General features: G+C 38.8%; 6 protein-coding genes across 13 annotated transcripts; 4 read left to right on the plus strand and 2 right to left on the minus strand.

Annotated features, from left to right (window-relative positions):
* Positions 1-86: 86 nt before the first annotated feature.
* Positions 87-1,016, minus strand: LOC124537269 (NADH dehydrogenase [ubiquinone] iron-sulfur protein 3, mitochondrial). The gene has a single exon (XM_047114047.1). It carries the CDS (start codon positions 930-932, stop codon positions 132-134), a length of 801 nt encoding a protein of 266 aa, XP_046970003.1. The 5' UTR covers positions 933-1,016; the 3' UTR covers positions 87-131.
* Positions 1,017-1,495: 479 nt separating this feature from the next.
* Positions 1,496-7,778, plus strand: LOC124537446 (tudor domain-containing protein 5). Of its 5 annotated transcripts, XM_047114291.1 has the most exons (11): positions 1,894-2,204; positions 2,406-2,604; positions 2,835-2,941; positions 3,012-3,189; positions 4,011-4,194; positions 4,362-4,473; positions 4,556-4,796; positions 4,867-5,057; positions 5,159-5,300; positions 5,364-5,702; positions 6,381-7,778. In XM_047114291.1, the coding sequence occupies exons 2-11, from the start codon at positions 2,416-2,418 to the stop codon at positions 6,867-6,869; spliced, it is 2,172 nt and encodes a 723-aa protein (XP_046970247.1). In that variant the 5' UTR covers positions 1,894-2,204; positions 2,406-2,415; the 3' UTR covers positions 6,870-7,778. The 5 variants fall into 5 exon arrangements, with proteins under 5 accessions (XP_046970246.1, XP_046970243.1, XP_046970244.1 ...); XM_047114290.1 differs by lacking the exon at positions 1,894-2,204 and adding an exon at positions 1,496-1,553 and having other exon boundaries at positions 5,159-5,702; XM_047114287.1 differs by lacking the exon at positions 1,894-2,204 and adding an exon at positions 1,702-1,802 and having other exon boundaries at positions 5,159-5,702.
* Positions 7,779-8,801: 1,023 nt separating this feature from the next.
* LOC124537364 lies at positions 8,802-13,384 on the plus strand. Of its 2 annotated transcripts, XM_047114193.1 has the most exons (5): positions 8,802-8,942; positions 9,012-9,380; positions 10,550-10,723; positions 10,979-11,095; positions 11,156-13,384. In XM_047114193.1, the coding sequence occupies exons 2-5, from the start codon at positions 9,060-9,062 to the stop codon at positions 11,324-11,326; spliced, it is 783 nt and encodes a 260-aa protein (XP_046970149.1). In that variant the 5' UTR covers positions 8,802-8,942; positions 9,012-9,059; the 3' UTR covers positions 11,327-13,384. The 2 variants fall into 2 exon arrangements, with proteins under 2 accessions (XP_046970149.1, XP_046970148.1); XM_047114192.1 differs by having other exon boundaries at positions 10,979-13,384.
* Positions 13,385-14,165: 781 nt separating this feature from the next.
* On the plus strand, positions 14,166-15,440 carry LOC124537494. The gene is made up of 3 exons (XM_047114362.1): positions 14,166-14,466; positions 14,658-14,759; positions 15,300-15,440. Exons 1-3 carry the CDS (start codon positions 14,296-14,298, stop codon positions 15,438-15,440), a joined length of 414 nt encoding a protein of 137 aa, XP_046970318.1. The 5' UTR covers positions 14,166-14,295.
* Positions 15,441-15,470: 30 nt separating this feature from the next.
* Positions 15,471-16,784, minus strand: LOC124537493 (uroporphyrinogen-III synthase-like). 3 transcript variants are annotated; one of them, XM_047114361.1, is made up of 2 exons: positions 16,607-16,639; positions 15,471-16,469 (listed from the first exon to the last, which is right to left on the minus strand). In XM_047114361.1, the coding sequence occupies exon 2, from the start codon at positions 16,387-16,389 to the stop codon at positions 15,637-15,639; it is 753 nt and encodes a 250-aa protein (XP_046970317.1). In that variant the 5' UTR covers positions 16,390-16,469; positions 16,607-16,639; the 3' UTR covers positions 15,471-15,636. The 3 variants fall into 3 exon arrangements, with proteins under 3 accessions (XP_046970317.1, XP_046970316.1, XP_046970315.1); XM_047114360.1 differs by lacking the exon at positions 16,607-16,639 and adding an exon at positions 16,682-16,784 and having other exon boundaries at positions 15,472-16,469; XM_047114359.1 differs by lacking the exon at positions 16,607-16,639 and adding an exon at positions 16,674-16,779 and having other exon boundaries at positions 15,473-16,469.
* A 744-nt stretch (positions 16,785-17,528) lies between these two features.
* LOC124537680 lies at positions 17,529-18,385 on the plus strand. The gene is made up of 2 exons (XM_047114597.1): positions 17,529-17,960; positions 18,131-18,385. The coding sequence occupies exons 1-2, from the start codon at positions 17,676-17,678 to the stop codon at positions 18,383-18,385; spliced, it is 540 nt and encodes a 179-aa protein (XP_046970553.1). The 5' UTR covers positions 17,529-17,675.
* The last annotated feature ends 1,727 nt before the right edge of the window (positions 18,386-20,112 follow it).

The following is a 20,112-nucleotide window of genomic DNA, read 5'->3' on the forward strand; positions in this document are numbered from 1 at the left end:
AAAATAAAGATATTATTCTATAGTTGATTATATTCCTTATAACTTCTTAAGGGTTCTACACATTGCAGTTGCTTTTAAAAGACAAATGATTATTTATTTTTTCATTATATTTATTTACTGGTTATACAAATCTATTCTTTTTTAGGTTGATCTCCAGATTGATTTACTACTTCTTCTGAAGCAGGATTTCCACGGAAATTGGGGAACTGTTCCCACGGAGCACTTAGTTCAAATCGTCTAAACTCCTGAGCCAATTCCAAAGGTTCAACTACAACTCTCTTCTGCTCATCATCGTAGCGTAGCTCGACATACCCACTGAGAGGGAAATCCTTTCTAAATGGATGACCTTCAAATCCATAGTCAGTCAAAATCCTTCTCAAGTCTGGGTGGTTAGCAAAGAAGACGCCAAACATATCCCAAATTTCCCTTTCATACCAATTTGCAGCTTTAAATACTTCGCACGCAGAGTCAATTGGCGTCAATTCATCAGTATATGTTTTCACTCTTATTCTGGCATTGTAACGCAACGATAAAAGATTGTATATAACTTCAAACCTGTAAGGTCGATTGGGAACATCCATCCCACCAATATCAACAAGACTCGCAAACTGTGCACTGTGATGATCTTTCAAAAATTGAAGAATTGGAATAACACCTTCAGGAGGAATAAGAACTTCCAATTCATTACCTGCCGTTATCTGCACTTTTTGTACATATTTCGGCATACATTCTGCGACATACTTGCCAAAATCAATTAATTGAGACTTTTGTAGAGGATCTAATTTAGCCACAGTAGGCCTGGTTTCTACCTGTGGTGTGGCTACATCTGTTTTTGTAGCCACTCGCTGAAGACCGGTGTATTGATTACTGTTTATAACAGCACGTCCTAGGTTTTTCCCTGCACCAAGGGTGCGTTTTAATAAAAAGGACATTATTGTAGCCTTTTTTTCGTTTTTCCTTACGTAATTATCTTTTCGATCGTATTATGAGTATGGAACTGGTATAAATGTCATAAACATCAAAATTGTCAAACTGACGTATCGTGATACCAGATTTTAGATTATATGTAAAAATTCTTGAAAATCGAAGACCATTATATATAATACCTAATGATCAATAGAATTAAAATCATAATAATATAATAATCTCATCAAAAAAATACTTGCTGTTCTTTTGATGTTGTTCAGAGTTCTTTTCTTTTCTGATCAAGAATTGGAGACATTTTGATTTCAATGTGCTTCAATACTAAACTAAAAATTGTTTTTTTTTTTCAATTTGAAACATAATTTAAAGTATATAACTCATGCGCAACGGAAGGAACTAGGTCAAAAGTATGGTATTGGATGGCAGTCGTCAAACGAAGTATAAAAAAATCTAACAATAATTATCCGATTCTGGTAAATAAATAAATAATAAATGACTTGAACTCAATATAATATAATTAATGGCAAAATATAAGAGCATAAATCCACATTTGCAAAGACAACTTGAAACTCGTTTGTAATGCTGCATACAGATCGACTTAATAATTGGTTAATGGTTATAACTTGAGGGTAATTTATTTTTAAATTATTAAATAAGATACTAAAAGCAAACAAAAAAATATCTTTAGATGAGGAACAGAACAGTCAGTCGAAATAACATTAAAAAATTATTCCCCCGCCACCTTAAGATAATTCAATTCAAATAGACTCAATACAATATATTAAAATTATAGGTATTCTATACATTACATTATACAATATGTATATATAATATAGTTATAGGTACACAGAACAGTGTACCAGACTGATTGCACATTAGTAAGTTTTTGATGTTTTAAGTTTTACTTAACTTGTATAATGATTAAATATATTATCTCGAGAAACAAAATCTTGAATTAAAAAAGTGAGGTTATTTTGACATTACTTTGTTTATGTTTACTTCAAGAATTTTTCATGAACTAGCTAACAATCATTTGAGAGGTGTTAGTAACTCGTGCTAACTTCATTTGTTCTTTAATACAAAAGTAAACAGAATGCTGACATAGTTATAAATATAATAAATAGCAATTTAACTTATCCAATTTTAGCATTGAGTATAATTTAAATTAAGGTTCACATAAAAGGTAGTGATTAAATGCTACTTGGTCGAAGAATGAATGTTTTTATCTTATTAAAATAGAATTTACAAGTATCTAATTTATTTTCGACGTGAAAGTGAAGGTATATAAATAAATTCAATATTTAAAGTTAGTATTACGGGATATATGTAATTATAAAACAAAGTAAAACTATTTGACATTCCTGCTTTCACCTAAATCTAATTATGTGGATTGATTACATTATACCGAACTATAGATTAATATTATGGTTTATTAACTAACATATTAAATGTTGCAATGTGTATTTTCAATGGTCCAAAAGGGTTAGTAAAATGGACGAAGAAATAAAACAACTGAAGTCAGTACTGAGGTCCCTGGTGGTCTCTAGTCCCACTCAAGTAGACGTACGGTCGCTGTTGCGCGACTATCGGAACATGGTTGGCAAGCAAATACCTCTGGCTAAGTATGGATACAAGGATCCCATCAGCTTTCTCAAGGACCGATTTAGTGACTGTTTCTTGGTATGTACTAATCTATAAATGATTTGTTATGTTGCTTATGTAATGCTATCTTCTTGAGATTTATATTTATAGAACAGAGAAAAGAGAGTGTTCTTGTGTTTATACATACATTTGATTTATATTCAAAATTTTTATTCGTAGACATTGAAATTACTATTATTATAGTACATAGACATTGAAATTACTATTTGATGTAATTATGTTATTAAAATGCAACATGTCATCATTAGTTTCAGGGTCCAGCTGCAAACCCTGAATTGACATTAATTGTTCCAGACGCATTAAAACATATAGATAAATTTGTACAGAAACAAAAGTCCAATCCAAATGTTAAATTGTAAGTTAACACTATTATTTTATAACAGAAATGATATTTAAATTTGAATGTGTTTATTTAAATTTTGCAGTAAAGGCAAAAGAAGAAGTGTGCCAGAATCTGTAGTAAAACCGAATGAACCAAATTTAATAGTCGCAAGTTATCAATCTAAAAATTTACAAGTTAAGGAACAAAATGTGGCACATAATCAAACCAAAAATATTGAAATTCAAAAATATCATCCCCCACCAAAGTCTAATCCTCCACAGGTAACTTTTTTAAGATCAAAGTCATTACTTAACAGTAATTGAATTACATTCTTTGGAATGTGCTGATACAGTGTAAAAAAAATAACCATATCCATACAGACATCCTTTTATATTATACATGTGCATTATTATTATATATTATTATACATTATTAGGTATTTGATAATTTTTAAACAACACAAAAAACCCATTGGTGCTATTGCAAAATTGAAAGTTTGTAGGACCAAAAGAGTTCCATAGTATAATTGAATAGCATGATGAGAAGTAAAGATATGCTAGATTTGCTAATAATTTATTTACATAACAAACTATACCTCTTTGATTAATATATCTTTATTGGCAATTTTAATACTATTATCAAGTATCAGCTTACATTAGAAACTTGATCATTCAGATCATCATATGGCAGGAACTAGACTACATTGCATTCACAAATAGTTTTTGCATAGCAAGATCTGAGAGCCATGCTTTATCACAAAAAATTAAATTGCCAGCTAAATGATTATGATGAGTATTATATGTATATTGTAATAACAAATTGAAATATGGAGTATGTCTGAACTGGATAAACAAATATCGAATAGACATCAGCGCACTTCCTTAGGGAAGAAGTTAATCTTAGGATTAACACAATATAAGTTTTTTTGTATGTTTGATAAGATAAAAAGGTAAAAATAATTTTAACCAATTCCAAAATTGAAAATTCTTTTAAATGAATGAAATGAATAAAACAAGTAAATAATTTTCTATAAAAATTGTTTCATAGTGTTGGTTTCATATTACTGAGTTCAAAGTAATAATGTCTAAATTATTGTTTTCAGACTAATAAATCTGATGATGTAAAACAAACAATTGATAATGGGAATTGCTCACAAAGTGCATTGCAGAACTTTCTCAAAAAGAGAACAGCGCTGTACAGCTCACACTATGCAATCAGTGAGCAGTCTTCTAATGACAAAGAATCTCTGAGAGATGATGATGATTCAGGAAGACAGACATCATCATGTATGTTTACCACCAGTGTAGTGGGAATTCTATAATGTCTCGCGTAAAAATTATTGACAATTTAATTGATATCATAATAATACATATTTGATAAACTAATAACATTGTGGGAAAAAGTGTCTTAAGAAAATGAAATATGTTATTAATATTTTAATTTTTAATTAAAGCTTCAAGTAGCAGTAAGAGAACACAGCTGGATGAATTGAAGAGGGAAATCAGAGATATAATACTTAGTCACCCTGATGGTGTGTGGTGTACAGACATCTTAAGGCTCTACAGGTGCGGGAATACTACTCAATGCTTATTTCGCTTCGTAATCATCCCGTGAAGGCCGAAATATAAGAGTAATTATCGTTGGCAGAGAGCGACACGGGCGCGAGCTGAACTTCTCGCGCTTCGGCTTCACGAGCGTGCTGAGCGTGGCGTGCGCGCTGGACGACGTCAGCGTGTCGCGCCACCCGGGCGGCGACTGGCTGCTGAGCGACGCGCGCGCGCCGCCCGCGCCCCCCCCCGCCACGAGCGCGCCCGCGCCCCGCGCCGCCCGCGCGCCCGCCGCCCGCGCGCCGCTCGACCCCGACGACGCGCTGCCCGGCGTCGCCTTCGTGAGTCCCGCCTCGCCTGCAGTCTCGCCGCGCGTACGATCCTCTTCTCTAAGGCGTGAGCGTGCTCCAGGAGGCGGACGTGTTCCCGGAGGACTGCATGCACTTCCTGGAGAGCATCCCGTCGGCGTCGCTGGCGGACATCGTGCCCGGCACCATGTTGGAGGTGGCCGTCGCCGAGGTGTACTCGCCCTCGCACTTCTGGCTGCTGCGATTGGGCGAGCGACACAACATCGCCATGGAGAACGTGATGGATGAAATGAAGTTAGTCTGTCGGTTGCGAAACCTCTTATCTGTAGTCGGTCAGGCGCAGTAGTTTTCGTGTTTAGTGCTTCAGTCTACTGTAGATCCTTTGATTTCTTCAGCGAGTACTACACTCAGGGCGAGGGCAGAAACCGTACGCTGGCACTGGGCGCGGTGCGCGTGGGCCACTACTGCAGCAGCCGCTACGAGGGCGACTGGCATCGCTCGCTCATAGTCAAGATCATCGACAGCGACACAGTCAAAGTAATTGGATCGTTCAAACGACGCGCTCAATATTTTCGATTAGTTAATTATTCGCCGTCGCAGGTGCGGCACGTGGACTACGGCACGGTGGACCGCTGCGACGTGCGCGAGCTGCGGCCGCTGCGGCGCCAGTGGGCGGCGCTCGAGGCGCAGGCGCTGCGGGCGCGCCTGGCGGGGGCGCGGCCGCCCGCCGCCGGCCGGCGCTGGCCGCGCCCCGCCGCGCACCACTTCCTGCGCCTGGTGCGCGACCGCCGCCTCGTGGCCAACGTGGTGGCCGTGGACGAGCGCGACGGCGCGCTCGAGGTGCTGCTCATCGACACGGCGACGCGCGACGACCGCTGCGTGAGCGCCGAGCTCGTGCGCGCCGGCCACGCGGACGCGCGCGCCGACTCCGCGCTGGGGGTGAGTGCGCCGCCGCCGGCCTCCGGCTCGTCCTCCGCCGACGCGGACGTGCGCTCGCTGCTCGGCACCATCTTGCGCTTCGACGAGCGCGACGCGGACGCCGCGAGCGACGACTTCGAGTCGGCGTCGCAGGTGGGCGCGCCGCCCGCCGCCAGCGGCGTGCTGGGCCGCCTCCGCGCGCTGCACGCCCGCCTGCGCGCGCCGCCCGCCGCCAGCCGCGTGCTGCAGCGCCGCCTGGCGCTCGCCCGGCAACTCAGCGCCAGTGTTCCATAGTGTTTGATGTGCAATTCGTCTCTTCGCGTCTCCTGAAGCTGTCGACTACGGAGTTCCCGAGTTCATTTGCGTCACAATTTGGCGGGAGTTACAAAATTTTGCATCTGTTGTTAGAGCTGAGATATCTTCAAAATTTTGTGACCGCGAGGCAGACCTCATTCAATACTTCGAGCCATTGATATTTGAAAATTTACTTAAGGATAAGTTCGATGCCGCATCTTAGTACAAGTAGACGAATATTGACGTAACGAAAGTAAATTGAAACGTTCGTATTACAATACCGAGCCTCGACCGACGGTATTCATAACCTGCGACGTCCCACCCTCTCGCGCGCCTCGGGGCCGAACGGTGGCCGTCGTTTTGACCATTGACGACTAATAATCGTGAAACTTGGGTGCATTACAGACGTCGGAGTGTTACCTGTACCCTCGGTTCGAGGCGTTGGAGAGCGGGGACACGCCCAACTTCGCCGAGATACACGCTTACCTGCGCGACGGCATCGCGCTCGAGTTCGTCGACGACTACCGCCGGCACGTGCCGCCCTGCCTGCCCGCCCCGCCGCCCGCGCCGCCCGCACCGTCCGCGCCCGCGCCCGCGCCCGCACCCGCTCCCGCCCCCGCGCCCGCTCCCGCCCCGCCGCCCGCGCCCGCGCGCCCCGCCGGCGCCGCCGTGTCGCTGTCGGCGCAGGAGTGCGAGACGTTCGCGCTGCTGAGCAGCGTGAACCCGGGCGCGGCGCAGCAGTACATGCTGCAGGCGCTGTCGCGCGCGATGGTGACGCGCTCATGCCTCAACCCGCACGCGACGGAGTTCCGTATGGTGACGACGCAGACGCAGACCGGCGACCCGGGCTCGGTGGAGGGGATGAGGCCGCCGCCCGGCTTCGAGAAAGATTAACCTCTAGACTTCTCCTTGAGGTTCTTCTAAGTCGGTTTTCTAAGTTCGGTTTTATCGCATCGGAAATTCGTGTCTCATAAGTGCTTCCAAGAAACAAACATTCATGAAAACTAGTTGCTAGAAGATGAGTGAGGTGCCTTTTTTGGGCAATGGCAGTGTTCCTTTATTAATTCTACCTCAAGTTATTCAGTATTAAGATATGTGGAGTTTCATTTTTAAAATAGATTTGAGTGAAGATATCTCAGCTCCTTTGTCATATAATGCTTGTGATTATTATTGATTGACCCATGTGTGTGTGGTATGGAAGTGAAGCCACAATGACATTTCACTGAGACATTGTTGTTTATAAATGAAATGTTTAGGATTATAAGCTTAAATGCTACTTTTTTATTATTATTTAGAATTTCTTATCAATAGGTTTCCTTTTTAAATTATTCATTGTTTATATCTTGTAATTTTGTTTTTTTTTTTTTAATACAAGATTGCTGGTAGATTTTTAATGATTATTTTTACATTGTGTAGAAAATCTTTTTATATGATCCAATAGAATAGAACATAGCTTTATTTGTTGACAAGTGTTGATTTATTTTTTTCATTAATAATAACCGAATGTTGTTTAAAATTTTATCAAACTTAAGCTTAATACTGTTGTCCAAACCAAGGAAATAATAACATTCTGCAAACTGAAAAAATGATGTTGTAATAAAATTACATTTATGTAAAATTACTTTGGTGCTCATAATAATCCTTGTGATCGATCTGTACCAACTATGAATCTATTTAGTTAAGCGTAATGTATACTGACGAAAAATAATTGAAGTGATTCTGTGATACTAAGGTCAAGTGCTTCTGCGCGAAATCATTGTTACATATTTTGTGCATTTTGAAATAAAACGAATTATAAAACAACTCAATTGTTATTCTTGACCTCTGACACACATTGAAAAAGAAAAAACCCTATATTCAATATATAAACTATGAAGGATAAAATTTGTTAATTTAGTTAATTAACACTTGTTAAATTATCTTGGTAACATAAGAGTCATAAATCAACACGGTATTAAAATAAATATACTGGGACCAATGATATTCTAATAAACAGATATGTTATACCCATACTAAACAACAAAAAAAAGTGTGCCGCGCCGGGGACCGTCTATTTTACATTTCGTTACAAGTAAAAAGGATAACTTGATAGAAACAGTAAGTAAAAGGGATAACTAGATGTTTTAATTACACAAAACGTATTACTACATAATTATGATGTATTATAACGTATTACTGGCATAATTATGATGAAAACGACTTAAGGCAAACGTCCCAATTAGGACGTTTTCTAGTCTTCACTTTTTGCGCGTTAATGACATATCTGCTTACTAGAACATCATTGACTGGGAGACTTCCCATAAAAAAAGATATATTTTGTTTATTTGAAAAAAAGCCTGGCTATCATCAACAACATCAACAACAGAATATTTGTGCCTTCATGTCATAATTTAGGATAAAAAATAAAAATCTATTTGGTATTGCGTACCACGTAGTGTACCACATAATCATTAGTGTATTTTTAGAAAAGAGTTTTTTTTGTACATAAGTACTTAACATTAGTATATTTTTTAAAAAGAGTTGTTAATATTTTATATTATTTAAATCACACTACACTCACACATAAGGATAGGCCTCTTTAAGGAAACGCTAATAAGCTCGTTGATATCAGTCAACAGTCTGATATAATAGAGATAAAAAAGAGATATAGTAAAAATTGTTATTTATTTTCTTGCCTCACAGTAGTAAAACAATGTTAAATAATTAATAGGAATAAAAAATATCTGAGTGTTTATGATTATTTGTACAATGAATAGAAAGTATCCGAGCGTGACATAGACAAAGAATGTACTTGCAACCCTATCTTTGACATTGTTTAAAAAAAATGATGATAACAAACATGGCGTGCTAGTAGAGCGTCTCTCTAATCTGTTTACCATTTTGCTTTTTTTACAATTATTCAGATCCGCGTTATCATAGTATGCGGTTACTGACAAAGGGACGAAGACTAGATGTCGCTCGGAATAGGTAGACGGAAAGTGTTTGCTACCCTTAAAGTTGTGACTGTATGTGGAGCTACAGTGTGTGCAATTTCAGGAGGGGCCGGGGCGGCGGCGCTCGGCGGTAGAGGTCGAGGCGGGTGATATGCAAGCGGCGCCGGCGCGCTACGTGTCCGCGAGCGAGTTATACTCGACCGACGAAGTGGAGCTGTTGCTGGAAGAGATAAGAGAGCTGGAGCCGACTAGCTGCCGCGGCGAAGACGTGCAGGACTTCGAGATCGCTGGCAGTGGGTGCGCGGGCGCGGGCGGTCGCTCGCCTGCCGGAACGGAGCTCACGGAGCGCTCGTGGGACTCGCACGCACACTACTCGCGTGCTCCGCCGCCGCGCCCGCGCGCTCTTGCACCTGTCTACTGCCACCTTTCCTACTTGATCACGCCGACGGGCGGCTTGACTTTTCTTCTAGTGGTAAGTAAAATTTGGAACGGTAATATTATAAATAAGTATGAAGATATCAACACTGGCAGTACTACATGGGAAGGACAACAAACAAGAAACAAGAGATAACATTTAGTTTGTAGTACTAACACATGTGCTAATGTTTTGTTTACGTTAAAACACTTAGTGAAGGCAAGGCCACATGTTATTATTGATAGGTACTTTATTATTGGTGTTGTGATATCTAGCTATATCTTCCAGATTGATGGATTAAGTTAATCTCGTATAGGATTATGCTAGAATTATGTAGGACATACTAGGATTCTAGTTAACTACTACACTATATAAGTTGAAAATAAAATATGCCAATAAAAGTAGTTGTCTTGTTATCTGTATAGGAACCTGAATACAATATTCCATTTATTAATTGCCTAAAGAGGTTCAGCATACTTGTACCGGCTGTGACCTACTTAGGGAACAATGTGTATTATGTAGATTGTTTTATGCCTGTGTAGCTCTCATATACTTCATTGTTTTGTTCGTGAATATTGTGCTTTTTTTAGAAAGTTTTTTTAAATTTTATAACGTAATTCTGTAATGAGTAATAAAGTTTTATTTTTATTTAACTTACATCATTTTCCTTTAAACCACAATTTTAATTCTAAACGGTGTTATTTCTATATAAGTCGTTAAGCTTCTAATAATCACTACATGGTATAAAACAAATTTGCTATGTATGCTAAGTTTTTAAAACTAGGCAATGGATTTTGATATTATTTTAGTTGATAGAATGATTCAGGATTTAATATAGTAGAGAAACACTGACAATTTTAAAGGTTTCTAATGTTATATTTTAAATAAATATTTTTTTTACATGTCAATTATCAGAATGTAGTATATTTAGTATCAGAATTGCGACTATGCAGAGCTGGCTGGTTCACTGGTGTTAAATAATTAATGAAGTAAAGTAATTGCCTCTAAGCTTTTCTGCTGGCAAAGCCGCCTTTCTCCTTTGCGAATGATATTGATAAAATTTGCTTTTACAGCGACAACAAGATTGTATGATCAGCATCAAGTTTTTAGATTATAAATAATAATAATAATAATTTATTTATTCCATACAAAAATTATCTTTATAAAAAAAAAATATTAATTTTAATAAAAAATAATCGAATGTTGTTTTCTTATTTTTTTTGCAGCTGTGTTCTCTGTGTGTTTGCATCTGTGTGTGGGGAGCCCTGGGACTACGTGCTGCCTCTGCCGCTAAGCCACTGCTGTTTGGGGCACTCACTTCCTTCATGCTGCATACAGTCCTCATGTTGATGCACATCTCCTTGTTGGATGCATTACTGCCCGTCGATTGGAACAGATTCGTAAGGGTCTTTTTTTTATTTCATTGTGATTAAATATGGTATAATCTATTGTCCATTTTGAACAAAGAGGGGATCACGTAAAATCAATACATTGACCTTGAACTGAAATACTCGGGAAGGGATGTTTCATAGAAGTAATAACTGGCACATTTAATGAATTAATTATATCCTATAATTATTTCTTGGCCATACGTCTTATAGATATTGTTTGTGTTGCTGGAAAACATGAATATATTTTGATGCAATCTGATTCAGAGCGGGGTATCGTTCGCGTGGAGCGCGTCGTGGCTGTCGGGCGGCGCCGTGGCGCTGCTGGTGGCGCTGCCGTGGCCGAGCGCGGCGGGCGCGGCGCGCATGCTGTACACGGGCGCCGTGAGTGTCGCTTGGCGGCGAGCGCGCGCGCGGGCGGCGCTGACGGAGCGTGTGTTGCAGGGCTGCGCGCTGGGCGGCGCGGGCGTGGCGCTGCTGGGCGCGGGCGTGTGCGTGCGCGGCGGCTGCGTGCGCGCGGGCCGCGCGGGGCTGCGCGCGGCGCGCTCGGGCTCGCTGCGCGCCGCCTACCGCGCCGTGCCGCAGGCCTCCACGTCGCGCGACCGCGCCTTATAGTGACCGCCGTCGTCCACCGACTTCTAGTCGGTGCCGTGAGTGTAGTGTAGTGGCCCCAGTACTGAAACACGTTTTTTAAACCTATTTCGATGAAACCCCAATTTTCTAGAGCCGGGACCGTTTTAAATAGCTCCGCCTGCGACGCGGGCCGCCCGCGGCCGCCGCCCAGCTGTGAGCTCCGCGGCCGCCCGGGAGCCTCTCGTCCGGCGCGTGTCTCGCTTGAAGTTTGTTTGTGATGGAATTGGCACAAAACGCAACGTCTCCTCAGAAGAGAGTGCGAGCTACGTAGTCTCGTCGACGTCTCGATCGTTAGCGTGTAGAGTGATCGAGGGAGCCCAGTCGGGTGCGGTTTCTCGGGGTCCTAAAGGACTCCGAGGATGAATTGATTATACTCTTATGTAACAAATTAGCATTTACTTTTAGGACCGTCTTATTTCTAGGAGCGATGAGCACTGGACTTTTGACATGTTAGTGGTACGTCACTCGAGAAGGACCGGAGATTGTATAATACTGCCACTAGATTTCGCCTGTGATTCACGTCCATGTTTATCTAGTCTTATCGGTCTGTCGGCGGCGCGGCACAGTAGACAGATCGCGACTGCCGCTAATTGTGCCTCTAATGTCATGCGTAGTGACGACTTTACTAATCCCTGGCAGTTCAGGGGAATCGGTTGGGTTGGTTCCGAGATCGATTGGGCGGTCGCTCGTCTACTCTGCTGGGCTGCTGCCCGTTTGTTCATTACACTGTATGTAACGTTATTATTTACCAAGTCTGATTTTGATGCTAGTCCATTTAGTGTAAGTATTTATTTTTAGTACTAACGAGCGGCATTCCTTAAGTAGTTTTTGCACAAATATTAGATTATTCGCAAACAATATTTTATCTGTATTTTTGAAAGCTTCTGCTCGTTTCTTCGACGCCCGGTGGCGTGTCCGGCTGTCCCCGTTTATGATAAGTTTTTAATATTATTATACAATTAATGAATCAATATACAAATGTATGCAAAGGGTAATTTTTACTTGTAATCGACATGTTTATTGTGCTAAGAATTCAGTAGACAAAGTGGATCATTATATTCATATATAAATATGTAAGTCAGTACCGGCCGGCGGGTGCGCCCGCTCGTTATGTGATGCTTGTATCGGATCAAATAGTTTGCATGACACTTGTTTATAATACGTATAGCTAGTGTAAGGGGATTTCGAAATATACCAAGTAAGAATTGTTATAGGATGTAATTTTATACTGTCTAACCTGTCGTACTCGCGCTATGAGCTTAGGATGTTTGTACCGATTTAGTTCGACCCGCGGAAACCGGAAAGCCCCACCCCAGTGAACTCTCGACTCACGAGTCGTGAACTTGATCTGTTTGTAATTTCTAAAAGAACAATTCATTTTGTAATAATTCAATCCCATAATTGTAATGTACTTCGAAGAGGTCGGCGGCCAGTCCCCTTTTTTATTTATATTATATCATACATATCACCAAACGACTTACTTGATTCTTTATGTACTTCTTACACTGTTTGTAAGTGATATTTTGTAACGTAAGTGTTCCTTTAGCGATTACCACGACACACCACGATCACACTTGTTAATGGACACTTTTAAAATGACTCTTCCGATATAAGTGTATTTATGATTCTGCGGCCTCGAATATATTTGTAATATAGACTATATATTATACATGTGTGACTAGTAACCATGCAGAATGTTGTTGAAAGCCAGTCGTTGAGTAGTGTCCGTCGCAAGGGCGCGCACAGCGGCGCCTGTGACAGCTGACGGAACAATACGAAAATCATATTTGTAACTAGTAATTGACCAAATTTTCTATCTTCAATTTTTGTAACTGTAACGCGACGGGCCGCAGATATGTTCAATAAATGTCTACGAAAGAGTACATTGCTTTGTGTGTTGTATTGTATTGTATATTTCTTTATAAGAATTACAAATGTTTTTCAAGAACCGGTGATTGTAATGTTTGATCTTGATGAACCTTGTGCGAGTAAGTTTTAATTTTAAATTTTAATGATAATACATATATGGTTTTTATACAATTGATGTGTTTTTATTTTACTTTGGCGTACTTTCTATATATAAATAGCTTTAAGAAAGCACGATCTAGAAAATGGTCAAATGAATCATTTGTGTAGTACGCTCCCTGGGCAGAGTTGTTGAGACATTAGTGTTTTGAATCTTATCTTTGAAATCAATTAATTTACCGATAATTGCTATTTTATCAATGAAATCAAATCTGATTGCTACGGATCATCCTTTATATTTTGACTTTGAAGTGCTTCAAATTAATGGATCGTAGTTTTATCTTATCAATGCTGAGTTAATATGGAATTTTATCCAAAGCATCGCCGTGACCACAGCAGATAAACTTAGTGCTCGGGTAAGTCAAAATGGAAAGTTCAGTGCAAATTGCCGACAGGATCGATACGGAACGCAGGGTCTTGTACAAGTACTACACAGAAAATGACTTCTTTGTGTCGCCTGAAGGAATTCTGAAAGTATTAGCAACTGTAAGTACAGTGTACGCTCAACGAGACAGCCAAAGTACTCTTGGTCACAAATCGACAACACAGGACCGGCTTCTCGTCCGCTCTAAGTACGTCCAGGAATGTTATAATGTATCCTTCAAACTGGCTACTCTGTATCCAATAATTGGAATTGAACCCCGGGCTGCAGCTTTATAAGCTAACTAAATATGACAAAATACAGCTCCTTACCTAAATACCAGTACAGTAAATCAGTACCACTGCGAGTGTTTCCATTGTCTTTTTGCCTTCTGAGACATGCCTTTATCCAAAATCTTGGCTACTGTCGGCGCATCATCATCGTCCGGCGCAGAATCAGTGAATGATGAATGATGGAGACGCGTGATCAAATTAACGAGTAAATAAAACAGTTTTATGCTGCGAATCAGTCACTTGTAGGCTTGGCGACAAGATGTGACGACGACATGTTCCAGGTGGTATGTATGGTGTCGGCTATCGCGTTCGCGTGGGGCGGCTGGTGCGGCGCGGGGCAGGCGGCGGGGGGCGCGGGGCTGGCGGCGGCGGGCGCGCTGGCTGCCCTCTGCGCGCTCAACGCACTGTTGGCTGCTCACGCGCCTATGACGTGCTTCATAACTGTTGGTATATTACCGCTATATTACTGCTGCTATTCATCTGCGGTCAGTGAGTGTTTTGTGGGATTAAACACTGTTTTGCAACATTATCGCCTGTGCTTGTTGGTACATTATTTGATGAGTGAGCACAACTCACGCAGGGTATGCATAGAATTTTTGATAAGATATGTTATGTAAGGTTTATTTATCCACAGGACATAGTATTATCGACTGTGATTGGAGCGTCACTATTGCTTGTTACCATTCTGAGTTTCACCCTGTGCGACATACGTCGTGCCGTCGACTACGCGTACGGGGTAATACATGCTTGTTTAATATATGTTTCATTCTTAATTAAATCGTATTCTGATTGTGTACTTCTGATCCTGCTCATAAGATTTACGTAGTAGTTCTGGGATATCTACCTGAGTTGAGAGAACTTTCCACGTTTAATTTAAAACGTTACGACGATAAAACTTAGTGACGTAAGGAACTTATTTAATGGAACAAGTCGATTTATACATTATATTATAGTGATATCATGATGACATGAGCAGTATGACGAAATGAACTTAAGTCTCTGTGACAAAGGATATTTATTAAGCTAACATTGAAATTATAATGCGACGCTAACCATGACATCTAGACAGTGAAAAACGTAAGCAAGACGCCTTTCGCTTTAGTCAATGTTAAAAACCAAAACAAATTTAAACATGATGTCATAATTCGAAATATATGGATTGACCAAAGGTAGACGGAAAGATACCAAAAAAAAAAAAATTAATCTTATTTCAACCTTTACAAAGCGAATTGAAATTAAATTTTCAAATAAAATGTTCAATTTTTTTTTGTTTCAGCCTCTTGCATTGATCAACTCGGTGTTAGTGATTGGTAGTGTAGTGATGACATACATGTCAGTTTCTAAGAAATGGGACACTGAATCTGGAATAAGGACTACCAACTGTGATAATCCACCAGCCAATGAGTTGGAAGTTTAAGGAGTTCAACAATTATTTACTCATAGTTTTATTTTATTTTACAATAATTTGTTTGTACAAAATGATAACATTAATATAAAATGCCTAAATAAAATTTTAAAACTCTTGTACTATATTCGAGTATTAAATAACATATATTCAATATTTATATACAAATAACCAACACCATAAACTGTACAATTAGTATCTGACATGGCTAGCTACATGGCTCTGTGGTTTCAAAATACTGTTGGACAGACTCGACCATACTTTCTGGTTTAGGCTTGGTAGCCACACCCGCTATTTCAACTCCCAGGTTTTCAATTTTGTGTGCAGTAGAGTTGCCTATAGCAAAGTGAGGTAAAATCGAAAGGTTATTATTGAATGTCTGCAGCTGACGGTAAATATATTCACAACCAGATGGACTGAAGAACACCATACAACAAGGATTCACTGTATTATTGAGTTCCATTAAATTTGTCCTTAAGTTTTCATTTTCTTTAGTTTCATACACTGTTAGTGCATCAACTGTTATGTCCTTGGATTGTAATATGTTTGGTAGAATTTCTGATCTTAAATTGCCACATGGAAATAAAAAGTTTGACTTTTCACTATTTTCACTCGATATAAGTGTTGCTAGGTTTTCAGCATTCCCAGTTTGACTGCCTAAAGCTTCTAGGCCGAGTAATAGCTTAATTTTTTGATTGCTAGCCTCACCTACAGTATATATCTTTTTGGTATTCCAAATAACGAATTTCGATGGGGACCAACATTTAGAAACGGCCTCAATAGCTCTAGGGCTTGTGAGAATAATACCATTATAATCATTACTTAGTAATTTTTCACCCAGTTCCTGTAAATTCATGAACTCAAATTGCAGTGGTTCTACGAAAATCGCCTCATAATTATTATCACTAAACACTTTCTTATAATCCTCTGACACACTTTTAAATAATACTACTTTCTTCATGATCTTTTGCTTTCCGTCGGACAAAACATGAATTACAAGTCCTTTGTTCTACTGACCACTGCTACATAACAATTTTGACCCTGAAAAGACAAGAAACGATTATAATTTATAGCAATGGAATTTTTATAAGAGTTGAGGGAAAGTTTATCTTTCATTATGTAGACTAGTAACAAATACATCATAATGACACTCTACACGAACGCATTAAAAATACTACAGTTTGAAGAAAACAGGTATTATGTCATAAGGAAAAACAAATGTTTTTTTTATATTTTCAAACTTACAGAATTACCTATGTACGAAGTTGACGTTGAATACTGTTGTCAAAATAATAAATATAAGAGCAACCATTGACATTGACGCTGACGGTTATGTTCGGTCGGATAGTTTGTAACGAATAAATGATGCTGGGTTATTTAAAGTACTAACATTATAGTGTCTGTATATCAAAGTAAGCTTTAAATTATTCATTATGATTAATGATTATTTTCGGCTTGCTTGGTTACTAGTGCGGTAGTGTACTCAATTATTGTGAAAAATAAACAATCTATATAAAACATTTTTTTAAGAAATATTATTTTTTTCTATGGAGCCAGGCAATATTTCCATCAACAGAGAAACAAATAACAGTGAAAGAAATAGCAGGTTTTCTATAACATAGATTTTTCTCTGACTAGGGATCAAACCGATTCGAATGTCGTGACAAGAAAAGGACACGACTCACTCACTTCTGATTCACGACGACTGTTTTTGTTGCTGCAGCACGTAAGGGGAGTACTCTTGAATTCGTTGCCGTATTCGTTGCTAAAAGAAAAATACATTTTATTTTAAAAAGAAATTTTGTGTTTTCATCTATCTATCTTCATATTATTTGTATTGGTTGTGTTTCATTATAAATTCAAACTATAGGTAGTCTTTTTTATTCGTCAGTCTTTATCCTCATATATATATATTTAACTTAGCGACTAGGTTTATAAGAAATCCCGGTCAACTTTTTCTACAACGTTTATTCTGTTAACTGTACAAGAATAAATAAATACCTAATACAGAGTAATTAGCAAATTATGCATAGTTACTCTTTGCGTAGTACAAACTATAAAATGACTATCTATAAGTCATGCTATAAGTCATTAGAAATCCAGAAGAAAAATCAAGTGTCATCAACATTTTTAAGAAAAATATATGTTGTATTTTATTCAAAACTTTATGATTTTTAGGCGTAAATTACAAAATATAATATTATTTCCCGGGCAGCAATGTAAAGCAATTTGCTGATAAGGCTCTCGATGCCGTTAAGCGGGTGTTCAAATGGATTGCTGGTGACGGCGCTGGTGACACTGTTGTTATTGCCAGCTCAGTATTATGTGCCGGACTTGTATTTGGGCTCGAAGGAAACGTCGCCCGAGCCGAAATCATTGCTTGTGCACGCAGCGAATGTCACACAAACGTGGTTGCCTCTCGATCTGCCTCCTCTGGACTTATTCCTCACGGTGTCGTTAATATTATTGGCAATGATCACTTACGGTTGTGACTGGATACAAAGAAAGCTAATGGAAAGGCGAATAATTAAGGTAACTTTCATAATTATTTCAAAAAGTGTAGCAGCATTTGATATGTTGAGATGGTAGTTATAGGACGTACCAATAAAAAAGATATTTTTAAAGGAATTTTATTCAATTGTGTCAATTGTCAATTTTATTTATCAATAATAAAATAAAAACAAATGATTTTATTCCGGCAGTTAAACCAATGCTTGCAAGATTGTGTGGAACGGCTACGTACTTGGGACTCGCGTCAGGAACAGCTCGAGGCTACCCTGCGCATGGTTCAGAACGCCACGTCGGAGTACAACTTGCTACTGTACTTGCTGTTGCGTCACCACCGCCTCGGCCCCGTGACCAGAAAACCTCCTTCGCACTGTATTTTTGACAAGGAGCTCAATGACCTTAATTTTATTACGAACCCTGTTGATGTCTACCCACAAGATACTTTATAGTGCGTGTGTTATATATTATTATTTAATAAATTAGTTTTTTTCAATAAAATGGTATGTATTAACTTTAACTTAATATAAAATCCCTGTTTTCATAACATTTAATAAAATTTTGTTTGGTTTAGAAATTTACAAAAATAGACACTAAATTTTCACTATAAATTTTTTTACAGTGAAAAGTTATACATACTTCATTAAACTAAATCTAAATAAAGCTAAAGCAAATGAATAGTGAGACTGACGTATTCTTAGCTAAGCAGTTGCAAAAGTATCGTGTTGTTTTCTCTTAAGTGATTAAGAAAATACTTCGCTAAAATTTAGCACATTGTTGCTTACATTGTGATGGACGGCTCTCGTTAACGCTCGTCTTGAAGACGAGAGAACGACTTTAAGCCGGGCCCCCACGTAGTGCCAAGCGCTGAGCGACGATTGCTGGAGCTACAATATTAGTAATTATATATCGCGTATCATCTTAATTAATTAATAAAAGCATATTAAAAGAATATAAATATATCGTGTCCTAATTCTCATCATATATTCATTCATTCATTATCAATCAATATATCAATATGTTAATTACTCTATTTTGTCAATATCACATATCATAAATTAGTGTTTTTCTACTCAATAGGCAATATTGTTAAACTTTAAATGTCTATTTGTTCGAGTATCAGTATATTCGTTTAGCTTTTGATTAGATTTATAATACTGAACACTTAAAAATATTGATATTAAATTTTGAACGCTTCGTTACGTAACGCGTGATGATGTCAAGCTAGTTCGTTACAGGATTAAAGCTACCACTTTTTCGGAATGTAAATCTACGGAGAAGATTCTATTCTATTTTATTCTGGAGTATTTAGTATAATGTTTTCTCAACATATTGAGACAGTTCGTGGACGGTCAGCTTTCGGAGAATAATGGAAGCGCTTCAAAAACTTAACGCTTAAATTAATTTTATTAATACACAAGTCTTCATTGTTTATGAAACTTCTAAATTTTGTTACTTTAACAAATAATAACAGCAAATATGTTAATTACTCTACTACTATTTTGTTATTAGCATTATTTTGGTGTCGGTATCAAAATCAAAAATCAATCAAAATCAAAGTATACTTTATTCAAGTGTGCTTTTACAAGCACTTTTGAATCGTCATTTAACAATTAAGTGAAGCTACCACCGGTTCGGAAAGTAGATTCTACCGAGAAGAACCGGCAAGAAACTAAAGTTACTCTTTTTCAACATTTAAAAAAATACAGTCATGTAAGTTAATACAATTATTAAATTAATATATCCTGCCTGGAAGTCAACAGGTATTAATTCCACGCTTTTTTATCATCAGTTACCATGACTAGATTATAAAATCATTATGTGTATGATATAAGTAAAAAGGTTATGTAACAGTTTAAAATACACCAACAAAACTGTAAGAATCATAAAATACTATTAAATAAGGTCGCGGATAAATGTATGAAGAAAAATCAATTTATATAGCTTCACATAAATGAGTATTGTTATGCATCCCAGAAAGAATATTGTATTGGTACTAATATATGGATCAAACTAGCATGTAACGTCATTTATAAAAATATGTATTTATGTGGTGGTAAGCTGCCAGGTAGTAGTTAGGTTAGGTTAGATCGGACGCGAAGCGACGGCGGTTTGTCACCACTGCGGGGCGGACCAAGATACTGCCCAGCATACGCTGGATGCGTGTGCATCCATCTGT

The sequence above is a fragment of the Vanessa cardui genome, chromosome 18, assembly GCF_905220365.1.
Source record: "Vanessa cardui chromosome 18, ilVanCard2.1, whole genome shotgun sequence".
Taxonomy (NCBI): domain Eukaryota; kingdom Metazoa; phylum Arthropoda; class Insecta; order Lepidoptera; family Nymphalidae; genus Vanessa; species Vanessa cardui.